Source organism: Ictidomys tridecemlineatus, chromosome 12 (assembly GCF_052094955.1).
Source record: "Ictidomys tridecemlineatus isolate mIctTri1 chromosome 12, mIctTri1.hap1, whole genome shotgun sequence".
NCBI classification, from domain to species: Eukaryota; Metazoa; Chordata; class Mammalia; order Rodentia; family Sciuridae; genus Ictidomys; species Ictidomys tridecemlineatus.
In genome coordinates this window covers 100,488,426-100,505,916 of record NC_135488.1, presented here as the reverse complement: position 1 = coordinate 100,505,916, position 17,491 = coordinate 100,488,426, and the positions used below count along the sequence as shown (strand labels likewise).

At 48.9% G+C, this 17,491-nt stretch overlaps 3 protein-coding genes across 11 annotated transcripts; 1 reads left to right on the top strand and 2 right to left on the bottom strand.

Annotated features, from left to right (window-relative positions):
* Nucleotides 1-2,981: 2,981 nt before the first annotated feature.
* Eif2b4 (eukaryotic translation initiation factor 2B subunit delta) lies at nt 2,982-7,635 on the bottom strand. Of its 6 annotated transcripts, none has more exons than XM_005322522.5 (13): nt 7,481-7,635; nt 7,061-7,104; nt 6,613-6,748; nt 6,219-6,425; nt 5,872-5,954; nt 5,601-5,692; nt 5,268-5,382; nt 5,003-5,079; nt 4,714-4,816; nt 4,338-4,465; nt 4,040-4,217; nt 3,339-3,519; nt 2,982-3,228 (listed from the first exon to the last, which is right to left on the bottom strand). In XM_005322522.5, exons 1-13 carry the CDS (start codon nt 7,509-7,511, stop codon nt 3,029-3,031), a joined length of 1,575 nt encoding a protein of 524 aa, XP_005322579.1. In that variant the 5' UTR covers nt 7,512-7,635; the 3' UTR covers nt 2,982-3,028. The 6 variants fall into 6 exon arrangements, with proteins under 6 accessions (XP_005322579.1, XP_005322578.1, XP_021580255.1 ...); XM_005322521.5 differs by having other exon boundaries at nt 6,219-6,428; nt 7,481-7,634; XM_021724580.3 differs by having other exon boundaries at nt 6,219-6,428; nt 7,453-7,534.
* Nucleotides 7,636-7,651: 16 nt separating this feature from the next.
* Snx17 (sorting nexin 17) lies at nt 7,652-13,515 on the top strand. Its single transcript, XM_005322523.5, has 15 exons — nt 7,652-7,999; nt 8,430-8,504; nt 9,448-9,565; nt 10,070-10,134; nt 10,523-10,633; nt 10,740-10,830; nt 11,026-11,113; nt 11,355-11,424; nt 11,722-11,814; nt 11,906-12,109; nt 12,222-12,347; nt 12,489-12,566; nt 12,735-12,809; nt 12,898-12,939; nt 13,024-13,515. Exons 1-15 carry the CDS (start codon nt 7,937-7,939, stop codon nt 13,135-13,137), a joined length of 1,413 nt encoding a protein of 470 aa, XP_005322580.1. The 5' UTR covers nt 7,652-7,936; the 3' UTR covers nt 13,138-13,515.
* Nucleotides 13,516-13,621: 106 nt separating this feature from the next.
* Znf513 (zinc finger protein 513) lies at nt 13,622-17,262 on the bottom strand. Of its 4 annotated transcripts, none has more exons than XM_040271502.2 (4): nt 17,125-17,262; nt 16,425-16,577; nt 14,869-15,456; nt 13,622-14,784 (listed from the first exon to the last, which is right to left on the bottom strand). In XM_040271502.2, the coding sequence occupies exons 1-4, from the start codon at nt 17,243-17,245 to the stop codon at nt 13,958-13,960; spliced, it is 1,689 nt and encodes a 562-aa protein (XP_040127436.1). In that variant the 5' UTR covers nt 17,246-17,262; the 3' UTR covers nt 13,622-13,957. The 4 variants fall into 4 exon arrangements, with proteins under 4 accessions (XP_040127436.1, XP_005322583.3, XP_077885625.1 ...); XM_005322526.4 differs by having other exon boundaries at nt 17,117-17,250; XM_078029499.1 differs by lacking the exon at nt 17,125-17,262 and adding an exon at nt 16,827-17,085.
* Between the last annotated feature and the right edge of the window lie 229 nt (nt 17,263-17,491).

Genomic DNA, 17,491 nt, shown 5'->3' with positions numbered 1-17,491 from the left:
GAAAAAGGTACTTGTGTCTCTTGTATGGTTATTTCGTGCAGCCCAGTTAGCCCAGTTTAACTAGAGTGACCCCTGAGCCTTTTAGTCCTGAGAACAGAAACCCAGCATTTTATAGATCTATTTCTGTACATTAAAACCTTCTGCATTCTTTATTACTGCCCAGGATTTAATTTTTTGAATGTAATATGGTTTAATTAGTACATTACTGATTCTAAGGGGTATTTAGGTGGCTTCCAATCTTTTGCTGTTATTAACAATGCTGCTATAAATAACTTTGTATCTAAGTTACTTCAAACACTCAAGTATATGAGTAGGATGAATTCCTAGAGGTGAAATTGCTGGATCAGTTTTTTTTTATTTATTTGTTTGGTACCAGGGAGTGAATCCAGGGGTGCTTAACCACTGAGCAATATGCCCAGTCTGTTATTTTGAGGCAATCTCACTAAGTTATTGTGGCTAGCTTTGAATTTGAGCTCCTCCTGCCTCAGCTTCTTGAACTGCAGGGATTACAGGTATGTGCCATGGCAACTGGCTTTATTTATTTATTTATTTAAATATTTTTTAGTTGTCAAAGGATCTTTTATTTATTTATATGTGGTGCTGAGGATCGAACCCAGGGCCTCATACATGCCAGGCAAGTGCTCTACCACTAAGCCACGACTCCAGCCTGGCTTTATTTATTTTTTTGTGCTCTGCTGGCCCGCAAACCCAGTATCTCGTGCTATGCAAGAGCTGTGCCACTGAGCTACACCCTCAACCCTGAAAAACAATCTTTTTTGTTTTCTATTTTTTTTTTTGGTAAGTTGTGTATGGACTTATTTTTTTAAGTTGTTTTTAGATGGTGTTAGCATTGAACATACTAGGCAAGCACTCTATCACTGAGGTACAACTAGAGCCCCTGAAAAACAATCTTAACTAATATATTTATTTCTCTAATCTCTACTATCTTTCTAAAGCATAAAACTGACCCTGCTTAATTTTGATGACTGATTTCACACTGATCTTGAAAAGAGAGAAAACGGGAAGCCCCCCCCCCAAAAAAAAAATCAAGACATGCTCATTGTAAACCATTGGCAGTAACTAGTGACCAATTCCTGAAAATTGGCAAATAAAAGGAAAAACTTAAGTATTTATCCTGCGTTTCCAGTATGAACTGTAGTTCAGAATAACTAACTGATGAGAGGTAGTTCTTTATAGATTATCATCCAGTAAACAAGCAAAGAATGATAGAATAATCACCATTTTGCATCTCCCAAAGAAATTATTCAGGCAACAATCATCAGTGGATGAAACCACTAAATGAAAGGTTTGGGGAAAGCTTTAAAATGCCTGGACCCAATCATCACTGAACATGAAACAACCATTGTTTGCTTCCTGATGAGATACAATATAAAGCATACAGAACCACTTATTACTCTCCTTACCCAAAAAGTTGAAATAGAAACACAGATCAGAGAATAAATTAATACTACATGAAAGCAAACAAATACAGAATGCAGAACATTTTATAATGATAATTGACTGGGTTTCTATAAGTCAATACCATGAGAAAAGCAGGACTTTTTTTTTTTTTTAATGCTACAGATTGAACCCAGGACCCTATACATGCTAAGCATGCTCTCTACCACTGAGCTACAACCCAATCTTTTTGTTGTTGGTCATACCTTTTATTTTTATGTCATGCTGAGGATCAAACCCAGTGCCTCAAATGTGCTAGGCAAGAGTTCTACCACTGATTGAACCCAGGGCCTCATGCAAGCTAGGCAAGCCTTCCAGCATGGATCTGTATCCCCAACCCTTTTTATTTTATTCTGAGATAGTTTTAAGTTACCCAGGCTGGTCCTGAACTTGTGATCTTCCTACCTCAGCCTCCCAAGTCTCTGGGATTACTGACATGAACCATTGCACCTGACTCGGTCTCCTTTTGTGATGCTTAAAAATTTTTAATAAAACATGCACACAAATGGAAAACTTTCCATTTTGAAGCTAAGCAGTGATTCAACTCAGTTTAGCCTCAATTTGGAGCGCTGTCATGCTTAAGCCTGTTCTAACCTCCTTACACTACTTGACTCTTTTAAATTGGCAACTTGTTATAAGGCCAGTTTTTGTGTTCAAGCAATCTCCTCCGTTAATTTGCCTTCTGATTGTTTTCCAAATGGGAAATGACTTAACCTTTCAAGGATTGGGTCGAATGTTACTTGTCAAGTCTTCACCAACTTTGCTAAACCAAATGGCATCATATTTTGGTGTTTCCAAGGAATTTTGTTCATACTACTAGAATTTATCTCATACTGTAGATATGATTTGACTATCTTCCTACATCATAAAAGTTAAGTCTTTGGATTCAGACTGCCTATGATCACATCCTGGTTTAGCTGTTTGCTAGCTGTACTATCCTAGACAAGTAACTTTCTATGCCTTAGCTGTGTTGCCTCCTATTTTCTCAACTATAAAATATCATTTATTTCTTGGCAATATATTGATTTTTCTGAGTAGGTGATAAAGGACTCAGCAATTTCTGATACACATTGAGTACTTAACAAATACTAACTTACGGGCTGGGGATGTGGCTCAAGCGGTAGCACGCTCACCTGGCATACGTGCGGCCCGGGTTCGATCCTCAGCACCACATACAAACAAAGATGTTGTGTCCACCAAAATCTAAAGAATAAATATTAAAAAAAAATTCTCTCTCTCTCCCTCTCTCTCTAAAAAAAAAAAAAAAGAAAGAAAGAAAAACAAATACTAACATTACTCTTATTTGTCCATGTGTTTCTCTTAATACCTAGTTCAGTGTCTGACAGGAGATGCTCAATATTAATGACTAAAGATCCGGATAGGTTTGGATCTCCATAAGGACCCTCACCTCGGCCTCAAATCACTGGCAGTCACCTGAGAGGGTCTCTACAAGGGCCTAAAGTTATCAGCAGGCACAGATTCTTAAGTGGTGGAAACACTAAAAGAAATACAAAGGAGCAGAGTTGTTGAATGTAGGGCATATACTGTTTATTGAGCCAGTGTTTCCCCCTCATTGGTCACTGCTCTTGACTCGTAGGACAACAGGAACAGAACTGCAAGGGATCATGCCCAGCTCTGTGATCACCAGATCCACAAGCTCTGGGGGAGTCACATCATAGACCAAATTCAGCAGCCGTAGAGATGGGTGGTTCTGCCAGTTAGCCAGGGCCACATGTTCTCCCCGCTCACACTGCAGATCATCAGGGTCATCTGCAATGGGAAGTACACTCTTTTTATCCATTTAGGAAAGAAGTTGTGGTTTAGTTTCCCCTTTACCTCTTTTCTTGGGTGCTTGGAAGCTTCTCTTATGCCCTGCTTACCTAGCTCATTAGAGACGAAGGCATCAGTTTGCACACGCTCACAGAACTTGTATGTTTCACAGCAGACCAGCACTGGGACGTTATGGGCTCGAGCCACCAAGGCCAGCTGTGCTGTCCCTACCCGTGACATCACAGATCCATTGGCCAGCAGTGCATGAGCTCCCAATAGCACCTTAGAAACCTTTTGTTTTGAATAGTAAGGAAAGGGAAGAGAAAAAATGCCATGTTATATCAATGCAGAAAGTTCCCCCATTTCTGCCCAGGACAGTAACAAATCTTAATGCTTGCTGTTTTTGGAAAACACCTAACTATTGATCCACCAAGCCTTCTACAGGAAATCTAAACCTTAAGGTTAGTTTTGTTCTGTTGGTAGCTGCCAGATTAATATAATGTTCTTGTAATAGCTACATTATACTAGAGCATACTACATTATACTAGAGTATCTAGTAAGTATAAACAGGGTTATATTATTTTTTTGGACATAATACCTTTATTTTATTTATTTATTTTTATGTGGTACTGAGGATAAAACCCAGTGCCTCATACGTGCTAGGCAAGCACTCTACCACTGAGCTACAACCTCAGACCTGGGCTGTGCTATTCTAATGTTTTTAAATAACTAAATCTAAAGAAAGTGGGATTATGTCTATTTATTACACCATTTTACCTCCAACCTTGGAGTCCCTTTCCTCTGCCCTCACCTCTGGGAGCACATAGGAGGCAGCAGGAATCAGCAGATAGGAAGCAGGGACCCCAGCACGGACCAGAGAACGTAACATGTGCCTTCCCTCTAACCGGGGCCGACTGTCCACCACTACTACCCGAAACCGCCGGCCATTAGACCAAGCCTCCTGAAGAATTCCTGATACCAAAGATGAGCTAGAAGGGATGCAGAAGAGATTCAGTTATAAAAAGTCACTAGTTTTCAAAGGCAAGAGGATAATCCTATCTTCCCACCATTCCACTCCCCAGTTTCTTAGTCATGGAGTTGGATCATACCATCCATATACCAGAATCACATCTCCATTATTGATTTTCTTGTAGGCAAAGCGTGAAATTGCCTGAGCTGCAAGCACAATCTTCTCTTGCACATACCGATCAATGGCTGCTCCAAGTTCTGACTTGGCCTAAGTGGAGTATGATGTTTAGAGACAGGAAATGGATACTTTTCTTCCTCTAATTGTCATCTGGATGCTTGAATTTATGTATAACAATGGGCCTGAAAGGAGCCCACAGGTAGCACAAGTAAGAGATGGACCACCTCCTTAAGCCTTGCTCAGGGCAGGTCGCCTGTGCTGGCCTTCCTGAGTGCTCCAAACATGTTTCTAAATCATAACTACAGGTGCATGCCTCTCCCATTCCTCCTATTCATCACCTCTTCTTCCCGCTTGGAGCTGCTCACACTGGTGATTTCCTTGTTGAGGAACTTAATGGCGTTGTACATGCTCGCGGACAGGGGGCGGCACTGAGTCAGGAAGCTGCAACAATAACACCTCAGTTTGTGCAACTTGTTAAAACTTAAAAAGCTGTCACTTTTTTTTTTTTTTGGAACATTCTTAGAAAATAAGACAGAACATAAAGTGAAACAGAGTAGAAAAGCAAGAGAAAGAGGACCTGCAAAGGCCTGGATGAAATGGGAGTGGACTTGTAGTGGTCATCCTTACCTGATATAGGGTTTTAGTTTATTCACAAGATCCCTTGAGAGCTCTTCATTGGGAGGTGTTGTGTAATCTTGAATCACCTATAGAGTATACAAACCGATCAGCATAGTGTTCCTCAATAAAGATCTCTGAAAGGGACGTCAGGGTAAGCTTCAGTGAGGAAAATGTTCTGAGGGTGGGAGTCATTCCCTTTTCATCTAAGAGATTACCTCGGGTGAGAGAAGCTGGGGTAGTTTGGGGGGGTCATAAGAGAACAGGATGGGCATACCTGCTGTAAGGCACGAAGCAGGGCAATACACCGGGCATTGGAGCCACTGACCAGGCCCTGGGAGTACTGCAGGCCGAGTCGCACCATGGCTGGGTGGATCACAGAGGATGGGATGCTGATGGGATGGCGGTGTCACATACTTTGCAAGGGAACTTGAGCACCTATTGCCCCCTTGCCCCTGATGAAAAGGAACTTTCTTCGCTAGTAGACTCCCCATTTCCTCTAGAGTTTTGTCTTGAGTTCATATTTCCAAATATCCCATCTCAAACTTCCAGTCTTTTAATGACTGAGTTACTAAACCTCAGATTTAAATGTTATGACACAGGATCCTACCTCATATACTGGGTCAGGAAGTTTTGTCTGCTGTACTGGGGTAGGTGGGAGAAGAGACTGACTTTGGATCCATAATCCTTTCGTGTAGGAACCTTGACAAAATGGGAATAGGACCAATGGCCCAGAGTTTAAAACAATGTGATGAAGCTGGGAAGCAAGTGAACAATGACACTACTTTGATCCAAGTACCCATCCCTTCTCCAGGGTCTCACTTTGCCGGGAACAATTTTCCTCCCTCAGCCCTATCTACACATACCAACCTACTTCCTACCTGTTGCCGCTCTGTTTTTTTAACAAGCCTTCTCAGAAGTGTGGAGTCCTCAACCTGAGTGTGCTCTGGGAGACGCTTTACTCCTAAAAAATAATGGCTGTTTTCAAGATATAATAGGCCTTGAAATGGGTAATTTACTCTTAGGGCATAAGGCACATCAAGAAAAATAGGATATAGGGGCACGGAAAATAAAGTAGAAGAAGAAATAGGGAAAGGATGGGGTTGATGGAAGAATTTTGAACTTTGGGTTCCAAGGTGAGAATGGGAGGGAGAAAAGTGTTTTACAAGGGGAAGCCTTAGCTAGCACAGAATTAGGAGCATGAGATTTTGAAATGAGGGAAAAATACCTGAGGGGATTTCTCCAGCTGTGCTGGGACAGGTCTGAGGAGGTGGCCCTCCTTGTTCCCCTTTTCTTGCCTGTTTCAGGGCCCGCTCAGCCTCCTGTTTAGCTCGACGCTCAGCACGAAGTTCAGCCTTACTCCGACCAGCTGGAACTTTCTCCCCAGGAGTGCCCCCCAACTGAATGCCAGTTCCTGGCAGTTCTCTGGTTGTGCCTACTAAAGGTAGAAGAAAGAAGTGCCCAAGCCCCAGACAGGTGATTTCTACCCTAACCAAAACTTCTCTTTTAATTTATCTGCACCTTTTCACTTTGCATTTGCTCAAACCAATTTTGTGTCCTATCACATCAACACCTCCCTCTAACCAATTTCATACCCCAGCCCATTAAAAAAGACCTCGCACCTTGACACTGTGCTGTAGATACAGCACAGCCAGTTTCTGGTTCTGCCCCCTTGTCCTCCTTCCGTCTCTTCTTCTGCTGTTTCTTTTCCTTCCGAAGCTGCAGCTTCTCTTCTTGGGTCATCTCCCTCCCTGCTGCCTAAGACACAGACATAGGACATTGCTCTTCACCCAACAGTTCCAATGATGAACCAACACTCTTGGATATTTAGAAGATTCCCACAAGGTTAGGTACCTAAACCTCTCTCACATCCACAAGCTAACTTTTACAAGCTTACATCCCGTTCAGGGATGGAGGTTTCTCCTCAACTATCAGACTGAAATACCATTAGGCTCTGTAAAAATTTCGCTGTTTTAACTGAGATACTGAACGGGATGGGAGATAGGGTAGAACGAAGCAGAGAGTCCTGCGTAGCATTTGACAGGCAGCTTGGAAGGGCACCTCACTTACCCCAGGTCGAGGCGAAAGTTCTGCCTTCATTCCGGATCCCGAGTCTGAATTAGAAAACAGATCACAAAGTGAGCCAGAGAGGCTCCGAGAGGGTTTGGAGGGACTCGCACTCGGCGCAGCTGGCTGCTGGGTTGGCATGACCACGGCTCCGCCGCCAGGCGCGAGGCAATCCAGGGATCCGCGTGGGGACGCACTGCGCGGCAGGATCAAAGGACAGACGGGGTGGGAGGAAGGAGGAGTCACCCACCCTTCTCACGGGAACCAGCCGGGACGCAGCGTGGGGCTGCACCCGAGACTAAGCCAGAGGCCGGCGCGGCACCGGAACGGAACGGCAGGGCCCAAAGGAGCTCAGGGCCCAGCACTAGCCGTCCGGAGCTCGTCGGCTTGCGTACCAGTTGGTGCGCCCGGCCCTTCGCTCACCCTCGAGAACAGCCACAGCCACCGCAGCCATCGCGGACCGTCCTAGGCTCCGCCCACCGCAGTCACCGGGCTTGCTTCGCCTAGCTTCGCCTACACTGGGACTACAGCGCCACCTGGGCTGGAGGTTCCACCACCAACACCCACTGCGCACACTGCAGACGAACTACAATTTCCGGAGGTGCATCGGGTCCCGCCCCGGACTACGGGTCGTGATGAGGGCCGTCTCAATTTTGGGCTGCCGGTCCTGACAGCCTCCTTCTGCCTATAGACTACAGTTCCCAGAATGCTGGGGTCTCTACGCCCGGAGCCGACGTCCTACCGTCTTCCCACCACGGATCCCAGGCCCCCCAAAATGGCGAGTGAAGCCGCAGGGACGTACTGAGCAGCGGAGGCGAGCGTGGAGAGCCGCTGGGGCCCTCACAGTCCGGACCCCGGAGGGGCCCTGCCATAGGGAACATGCACTTTTCCATTCCTGAAACCGAGTCCCGCAGCGGGGACAGCGGCGGCTCCGCCTACGTGGTGAGGAGCAGCCAGAGCTGGGCCGGGGCGGGGATAACGGGCCGGAGCTCTGGGAGCGGCCTCCAAGGCCTGGCAGCCACTCTTCGGGCCAGATCCAAGGTCGCTACCACACTGGGAGCGTTTGTCGTGTCTCAAATTCGTGTAGAAGTCGCCCCAGCTCCAATAGGTCCTTTGTTCGACCAGTCGCCTGCCCTTGCTAGGTTGTGGCTGCTCTGGTGGGCGTCTCAGGCCTGTGGGGAGGGAGACTGTAGCACAAGTGCCCCAGTTTCCCCAGGCCCTTCTGCTTTCCCTGGGGAAAACAAACTAGCTAATCTTCAGGAGATCTCGGTGCGTTACTCTGAATGAGCTGTGCCGGACAACTTCCGGCTAGGTTCTCGAGATGTTGCCATGACTGCCACCCTAAAATGCCTGCCTACTTTTGCGTCCTCAGGCCTATAACATTCACGTGAACGGAGTCCTGCACTGTCGGGTGCGCTACAGCCAGCTCCTGGGGCTGCACGAGCAGGTGGGACTAGCACTCCTGGCTGAAGGCAGCTTCCAGCTCTTGCCTGCACATGGACATCAATATCTCCATTTTTTGCTTCATCCGGTTCCTCTTTAATCACTGCCAAAGGGAGGGTGAAGTGCTTTATCTTTTCGTCTGACATTTTCTGGGAACTCCCCAAGGAACTTCATGTTTGCCACAATAACTGCTCCTCCCTATACTTATCATCCTGCTTCCTGCTTTTCTGTACCTTCTTAACTGTTCTTTTAGCCTTTGCCTCTGCATGAAAAAACAGAACTCTCCCTATCTACGAAAGCACATTCCTTCTGTCATCTGAGCTGCAATTTTAAATTCTTTTTCCTGCTTATACAAACCATTCACTGATTTCCTTGTGTATTCCTTGGCTCATTTCAATGTGTATAGCTGTTCCAATTATTCTTATATGTGTGCTACGATGTATTTCTGCTTTCCTTACCAGATGGTGAACTCTGTAACTCAGTAGAGTGGCCTGGTTCTACTGATAATTAATTGCACAACCCCAAGCAAGTTACCTAATTTCTTTGAACCTCAGTTTCTACAACTGAAACATGAATTTCTTGATCCATAAAGTGTCTTTAAGTCCTATTAGCTACTTTATGAACTTACTTAGTTATGGCATAACTATTTGTGCACATAAATGTCCCTGAAAAGTCCTCTGCTTCCTGTGAAGGTTCAATGAAGTCTTGTTAGATAATAGAGGGGCTCCCTTTAGGACCTTTTTCCACACAAACCCTCCCCACCATATGAAGAGATTGACTTATACACACTAAGAAAAGAACTTGTATCTAAGACAGCTCCACTGAGTTGCTAATTCTGCCACAGGAATTATTTCCCAGTTGACCAGAGTAGATATGGTGAACTCTGTCTCAATAGCGTCCTTCATTTTCTGTGTTTACAAAAGGGTTGTATCTCTTTCTCTATGTAGCTTCGGAAGGAGTATGGGGCCAATGTGCTTCCTGCATTCCCCCCAAAGAAGCTTTTCTCTCTGACACCTGCAGAGGTAGAACAGAGGAGAGAGCAGTTAGAGAAGTACATGCAAGCTGGTGAGTGATTGGAGGAACTTTAGACTATTTTGAGATTATAGGGAGAAACTAAAACAGCTGGCTCTGTAAAAGTCCTACATTAATTTCTACATGTGAGAAGCCTCTTGTCTGATCTGTTATTTAATGTTAAGAGCAAAGTAGGGATTTTTAAGTGTATACTAGCAAAGCAATTTGGGCACTAACACCTATGAGAAATACAAGTATTACACTAAATAGTCTTAAGGCAGTTTAGTTTGGTGGGGAGAAATTAATTTCTATCTGATGTGCTTTAGATTAACATCATTGTTATTTCCCTAGTTCTATAGACTGGACTCAACTAGATGGCAGCCAAGGGTGGGGCAGGTGAAGAATTTATGCAAACATTGAGTGAGGTGAGGCCAGCTGGGGGATGTGGCAGGCCACCATCAGCCCAGGAAATGGGGTCGGGAGGGAACTACTAAGAAGAGTATTGGGGGAAGCCAGTGAATCCTAAAATACTAGAACATCATTCTCTTGTTCCCACAGTTCGACAAGACCCACTGCTTGGGAGCAGTGAGACCTTTAATAGTTTCCTGCGTCGTGCACAACAGGTAAGGTTTTAAGTGAGACTAGATTTAAGAGAAAGATTTGCTGGAGGGCTATGTCATTTTTTTTTTTTTTTTTGTGGTGGTGCTGGGGTTTGAACCCAGGGTCTTGTGCATGCTAAGCAAGCACTCTACCAACTGAGCTATATCCCCAGCCCGGGCCATGTCATTTTAATGGTATGGTTGAGAGGAGTCATTCTGGAACTTTGATAATGGAATGGAGTGTCTGCTGTACCACTGACGTCAAAGTCAAGGAAAGCTCAACCTATGTTTAAGCAGCTGAGAATGAAACACAAAAGGGGACTAGAAATAGAGAGTTGCAGACGGAACAGAGCTTGTCTGGGGACAGGTGTTAATAAGGCAGAGCTTCCCAACCTCATGTATGCTCACACAGGAGACACAGCAGGTCCCCACAGAGGAGGTCTCCTTGGAAGTGCTGCTCAGCAATGGGCAGAAAGTTCTGGTCAACGTGCTAACTTCAGATCAGACCGAGGATGTTTTGGAGGTAAGGTGCTTTTTCAGCACTGCCCCTGCACCCTCTGCACCCCAGGTCCTGGGCTTGGGGAAGACTGGGACCAGCCAATAGGATGAGCTGTACTTCTTGTCCCCAGGCTGTAGCTGCAAAGCTGGATCTTCCAGATGACTTGATTGGATATTTTAGTCTCTTCCTTGTTCGAGAAAGAGAGGATGGAGCCTTTTCTTGTGAGTCTTTTTAGACTTTACTACTTCATTACTACTTCATTGTGCTTCCAGTAGTGAGTTTCTGCCTCCCTGTCACCCCTTAGAATGGAACATTTTCTCACGGTGCTTCTTTCTTGTTTCCTTTTTTTTTTTTTTTTTTTTTTTTTTTTTTGAGGTTCATTACATTTTTCCTTTTTTTTTTTTTTTAATCCATAGTTGTACGGAAGTTGCAAGAATTTGAGCTGCCTTATGTGTCTGTTACCAGTCTTCGGAGTCAAGAGTATAAGATTGTGCTAAGGAAGAGGTCAGGGCTGAGCCTGAAAGTGGGGACAGTGCTGAGTGTGATTATTGGGCCATATATGGAGACAGAATAATCCAGACAAGGGAGTAGTGCCATGTATTTATACCAGGCCTCCCAAACTTCCTCTCACTATCTCACCATTAGCCTGAGAGTTCCAGATTGCTCCTGTTTTGCCCCATTTTTCCATTCTATCGCCTTACCCCAGCTTAGCCCCATTACCCCTTTCCACCCCTTGGCCTCACAGTTATTGGGACTCTGCCTATGATGACGATGTCATGGAGAACCGAGTTGGCCTGAACCTGCTTTATGCTCAGGTGAGCTTGGAGCTGCATCAGAACCCTTGCCCTGAAAATGACTCTAGTGTCCCACTTGCCTAAGAAAATATTTGTCTTTGTGCTCACTTCTTAGGGATATTCCTAGAATACTGTCAGGACTCTTGAAGCATCTCTAATTCTCCTTACTTTTATTATAAGTTGATAGGGTCAAGGTCTCACTTTAAAGAGGTCACTCAAGTGTGGGGCTAGGGTCAGACTCAACATTTCTAACTCTGGACACTTTCCAGGGGGGCCACTGACTGGAGCCCCCACCCCCATCCCTTATTTCAACTATAGACGGTGTCAGATATTGAGCGTGGGTGGATCCTAGTCACCAAAGAGCAGCATCGGCAGCTCAAATCTCTGCAAGAGAAGGTCTCCAAGAAGGAGGTGAGCTCTTCCTGGCTGTCTCTGCATGGGATTGCATACTCTGAGCCTCCACTCCCCCTTCTAATCCAGGACACATGCTGACATTTTTCAGTTCCTCCGGCTGGCTCAAACCCTGCGGCACTATGGCTACCTGCGCTTCGATGCTTGTGTGGCAGACTTCCCAGAGAAGGATTGTCCAGTGGTGGTGAGTGCAGGCAACAGTGAGCTCAGCCTCCAGCTCCGCCTGCCTGGCCAACAACTTCGCGAAGGCTCCTTCCGGGTCACCCGCATGCGATGCTGGCGGGTTACTTCCTCTGTGAGTAAGGTGGGAGGGAAGGCTTCCCTGGGTCGGGGTACAGCAAGTCTTCAGCTTCAAGGATGGGCTGCAGTGGTTTGGAAGAGGTAGCCTAATTCTCTTCCTCTCCTAGGTGCCACTGCCTAGTGGAGGTACAAACAGCCCAGGCCGGGGCCGGGGTGAGGTGCGCCTGGAACTGGCTTTTGAATACCTTATGAGCAAGGACCGGCTACAGTGGGTTACCATCACTAGCCCCCAGGTGTGAGACCACCCTCAGACCTCCTCTGGAGCCCCTTAGATAACCATCTAGGGCTTCCAGGACTCCATGTGAATGGGAGCCCTTGTCTTAGGGTGCTGGGCTCAGGATGAACGCCTTAGTCAACAAGCTCTCTGCTCTCAGGCTATTATGATGAGCATCTGCCTCCAATCAATGGTAGATGAACTGATGGTGAAGAAATCTGGGGGCAGTATCAGGAAGGTAAGCAGCAAGCAGGGACCAGGCAGCTGAGTGTGGGGATAGCGCTAAGTGTTATGCTCTCCCTACCTTTTGTCCTGAGGTTTCTCTTGAGGGGATATAATTAAGATTCTGACAGAAGTGACCCTGACTTCTGTGACCCTGATCAGCATATTGGATTTTTGTCCCCAGATGCTGCGCCGGCGGGTAGGGGGCACCCTGAGACGCTCAGATAGCCAGCAAGCAGTGAAATCCCCACCACTGCTCGTAAGTATCACCCCGGGTCATTACCCTGGTTTCCAGACTTGCCTTATCTCCCCCAGTGAATCTGATAACTCTGCCTCCTCTTCCCCAGGAGTCACCTGATGCCAGCCGGGAGTCCATGGTCAAACTCTCAGTGAGTTAACAGGGTTGGCGAGGTTGGTGTCTGTAGGAGTCCTCCAGGCTCAAGCCCTCTGACCCCACCCTGCCTTTGTTACAGAGTAAGCTGAGTGCTGTGAGCTTGCGGGGGATTGGCAGTCCCAGCACAGATGCCAGTGCCAGTGACGTTCACGGCAATTTCGCCTTCGAAGGCATTGGAGATGAGGATCTGTAATCTCCACTGCTTGGATGTCTACCCCAGAGGAATTTACAGAAATGTGCCCTGTGCCCCCAAGCTAGGGGGAGTTTTCTCCTTTTCCTTTCCTATCTCTCCTTTTCCTTCTTGGCCAGGGGCCTCCTAACCCATTTTCCCTCCCTGCTGGGCTGGCTGCACAAAGAACTGCCCTCTTTTTTCAGAGCAGGCCCTCGATGCCAAATTAACATTTAGTATTTTGCACAAAGTCCAAGGGACCATGGCTACCTGCCTTGGGGAGGAGCCAGAGCTCCCCCTGGTCTGCTTCTGGCTTCTTAGGGCCATGGGCAAGGGGATGGGCAGAGGTCTATGTATGGTCTGGCCCAGCTCCTCATTAAACTCAAGCCTGACTGCTGCCTACCTCTGGTTCCCTCTCACTGCCCCTGCTGCCCCCATTGTAGCACAGACTGCTGTGCAAAAGACAAGGCCAAAGTGCTTGCCATTGCCAATTCAGCATAGACATGGCTTTGTTAGTGTTTCCTTTATTATAAAGCACTGAAATAAGTTAAATAAACAGGTGGGAGGCTGGGCAGTCCCCAGCCAGTTCTTCCACAGCCCCTGAGAGCAGTGGAGGTGAATACAAGGCCCTTCTCACTGAGCTCATGAAGTGCATCAGTCAAGGCAAGGCCCCCTGGTCCATATGGGCCCCTACCCAGAGAGTTTGGGCTGGTCCATATAGTGCCTAGGTTAGTCTGTGGAGCCCCTGGCCAGCGGGGGAAAAAAGAAGTTGGCTTCTGTTCCATCTGTATAAAACGCAGGAGGAGCAGGGCTAATCCATAGGGGCCCTGGGGAAGGACCTAGTTCAAGGTGAGTCTGTATGGAGAGCCCGGCTACCAGCAGTACCCAGGGCTGTTGGACCCCGAGTGCTCAAAACAGAGGGTGGGCTATGAGGTGGTGCCCATCCCTCTGTGGCAGAGAGGCCAGGCCCTCCTGCCCCACCATGGCCATGCACCTTCTGGTGGCGCTTGTAGTTGTCCCAGTGGCCTGTGGTATAGGCGCAGGTGGCACAGCGGAAGGGTTTCTCGCCTGTGTGCCGCAGCATGTGGCGTTTGAGGTTCATGCTCTGGTTGCAGCTGTAGTTGCAAAGGCTACATCGAAAAGGTTTGTCGCCAGAGTGGATTCGACCATGACGTTTGAGGTTGGCCAGGTTGCCACAGGCATAAGGGCAGAGGGGGCACTTGTAGGGCTTCTCTCCTGTGTGGACACGCTGGTGCCGTTTCAGGTTATCCAGATGAGCAGAGGCATAAGGGCATCGGGCGCAGCGGAAGGGCTTCTCACCACTGTGTGTCTTCATGTGCCGGGCCAGGTGGTTGGGATAGTGAGTGGCAAAGGGGCAGAGGCTACAGGCAAAGCCTTTGTCACTGGGGCCCTGGGGCACCCCACTGGCACCCCCTCCAGCCTCTCCTCGCATGCAGCGCCCACACATGGCAGGTCCCAGCCGACTACCCTCACCCTCCTCCAGCTCTTGTCCACAGCCCCGGCAGGTCCAAGGGAACAGTAGCTCTGGCAGTGGTTCTGATCCAGTCCCACATAGGCCCTCCCCTTCACCCCGAAGCTGCCCACAGTCTGGCAGGAAACTGGCACCACCTGGTGGCACATGGAGACTCAAATCTGGAAGGAGCAGAGCATCTGTGGGAACAATGAAATTTGAGCTATGAATCCAAGTACCACTAGTGCTCCCCACCACAGGATCTTTGGTCTCTGGCTTTTTACCTTCAGGTCGCCGGGGCACTGCTCCCTCCTGCTCTGTGGGACTGGGAGGCCGGGTTGGTCGTGGAGCACAGCAGCGGAAGCCACAGGTCGGGCAGGGAGGAGTGGGGGGCCCTGCATGGGTACGCTGATGCCGCCTCAGGTTGCCCAGGCTGCTGCAGGCAAAGGGGCAGTGGGGACAGCGGTAGGGCTTCTCGCCAGTGTGGGTGCGGGTATGTCGTGTCAGGTTGACGAGCTGGGCGGAGGCGTAGGGGCAGCGGCCACAGCGGAACGGCTTCTCCCCGCTGTGTGTCTGCATGTGCCGCTTCAGGTGGCTCGAGTAGTGGGACACGAAGGCGCAGAGGCGGCATGAGTACAGTAGCCGTGGGGGCAGCGGGGGCCCCCCACCCGGCCCTCCTGCCCCACAACACGGCCCCTCACCTGTCAGCCCCCCACACAGCTGGCAGGCTGGGCCTGGCCTCTCACCCCTGGCCTCCCCTGGACCCCTGGCTGGCTCCTCAACTTCACTCTCAGCACTTAATGCTCGGCCGCCCCCAGACTCGTCGTCGCTCAGCCCATAGGGAAGCCCAGGCCTGGCCCCCAGAGAGTCTCCTGGCAAGAGATACATAGGGAAAAACATCAGTATGGGGTAGGACCAGCTCCAAACTCCCTTTTCCACCACCTATGGTCTCACTTGCTTAGCCCCACCTTTCTCTTGGCTTTGATAATCCTTTTAGTTCTCTCCTAGGGATTAAGGTCTCCCTTATAATGCCTCCAGAAAATTCAAAATGAATTGTCTACCTCTGAGTCTGCACTAACATAATGTCAGTAGAGTTGAACTGAATGCAAAGATCAAGGGCTCACAGTAGATTGCAAACTGAGATGATTAAATAATGTAATTAATCCTTGAATAAAAAAGTTATAATAGGTCTCAGGCAGGACCTGGGACCTTTTTCTACTCTATTAACTTCAAGTACAGAGTTAATTATAAAATAAAACCCACCTCAGGAAAGAGGCAAAATTTGGAGAGAAGCACAAAGAAAGAAAGTAATGTGCATTACACTTAATGGATAGGTTGGTTCTCTTTTACTTGAGTTCCTTGAACGATTTTCAAAATATCCTTCATAAGTGAGTGGGTAATGTAATGTTAGGGTAGGGTGATGCTAAGATCACACAAGGAGGAAGGATATTTAAGGACAGAAGCTATGAACTCGGTACAAAAGGAGCTTGAGCTTCAGGTGAAACAAAGTTAAGAGCAGACCTAAGTACTAACTAAAATGATTAAAGAGAGGGCTTTCCCAAACCTCTTTACAGTACCCACACAAGGAATGGACTAGGGAGGATATTAAAAGAGTACTTACCACCTTCCTCAAACTATCTTTGACCAGTCTCCAGAATTTCTCATCAAAGTGATGGAACCATAAGTAAAGGAAGTAATAGCTTCAAACTAAAATCAGCCTTGGGTTGTAGCAGGAAATGGTGTTTTGGTCGCTGACACTAAACCCTACCTAACCTGTCTCCTAAAGGGCTACTGGCCCCAGCGGCTACTAGTCCTTAACCAAGTCCCTAAAAGAACCCACCTTCCGAGTCTCTCTCAAAGCCCATGAGCTGGTCGCTGTTGCCGTCACCTTCCTCCTCCTCTTCCTCCTCAAACTCCAGATCCTGGCCTAGTAGCAAATCACTTTCCAACACCAGTGCCCCGGCTCCTTCGTCGAGAGTGTCTTCTGTATCCACTAAAGAAGGGAGGGGGCTTATGGTTCCTCTCTCCCAAGTGGTGCCCATCGTCCGCACCCAGGGAGCCACCCCTCGTGGACGGCGCTTCCCGTACTCGTTGACCCTCTTGGGTTCCCTTAGTACCTGAGTGGGAAGCTAAGAGCCCAGATCGCCCGCCCCATCCCTCAGGAGGCCCCCTCCGCCCTGACCTGAGCCCACTCCACTGACCCCACCCCCGCTCCTCCCCCCCAAAGCCCCTGACCCCTGACCTTTGACCCCCTCGCATTTCACGGGCTGCGGGTGGCTTTGCTTCCTTCGGGGCATCGTGACCGGCTCCAGCCCGACGCGCCTCCGGCCCCACGGCCGCCCGGCCCCGCCCCTCCCAGTTCGGCCCCTCTGCCCACCCCTGCTCTCAGGGCCCTCGGGCCGCCCCCATGCAGAGGCGCAGGCCCTGGGCAGCCCCCGGCCCTGGCCCCGGCGCCCAGCTCAGGCCGCTCCCGCCGCCGCCGCCGCTTCCATTCATGGAGCCCCCTACCCCCCTCCGGAGACCAGCTGGTACCTCCGTACCCGCTTCCGCTTCCGCTGCCGCACAGCCGCACGGGAGGCGTAGTCCGCGGGACGCACAGTGGCGAGAATGGCCCGGCGTGCCCGGGAAGTGATTGTGACGCGCCGCGGACCAGCCAATCATCGGCCGCAGAAACCGGGCCAGCCGGCCGGGCAGGAGACGCCCTGCCTCTTCCCGGGAGGAACTGGGAAGTCATTCCGACTCCAGCAGGCTGTAGGAGCGCGCGACGTCAGACCGGCCTGCCAGGCAGAAGCGGGCTCTGGAGTTAACGCCCGGCCCCTGTTCCCCCTACCCATGCGCGCGACACACAAGCACGCGCGCAAACAGGGAGGAGCTCACTGGATGCTCCTGGTGCGGCCATGTCTCAGG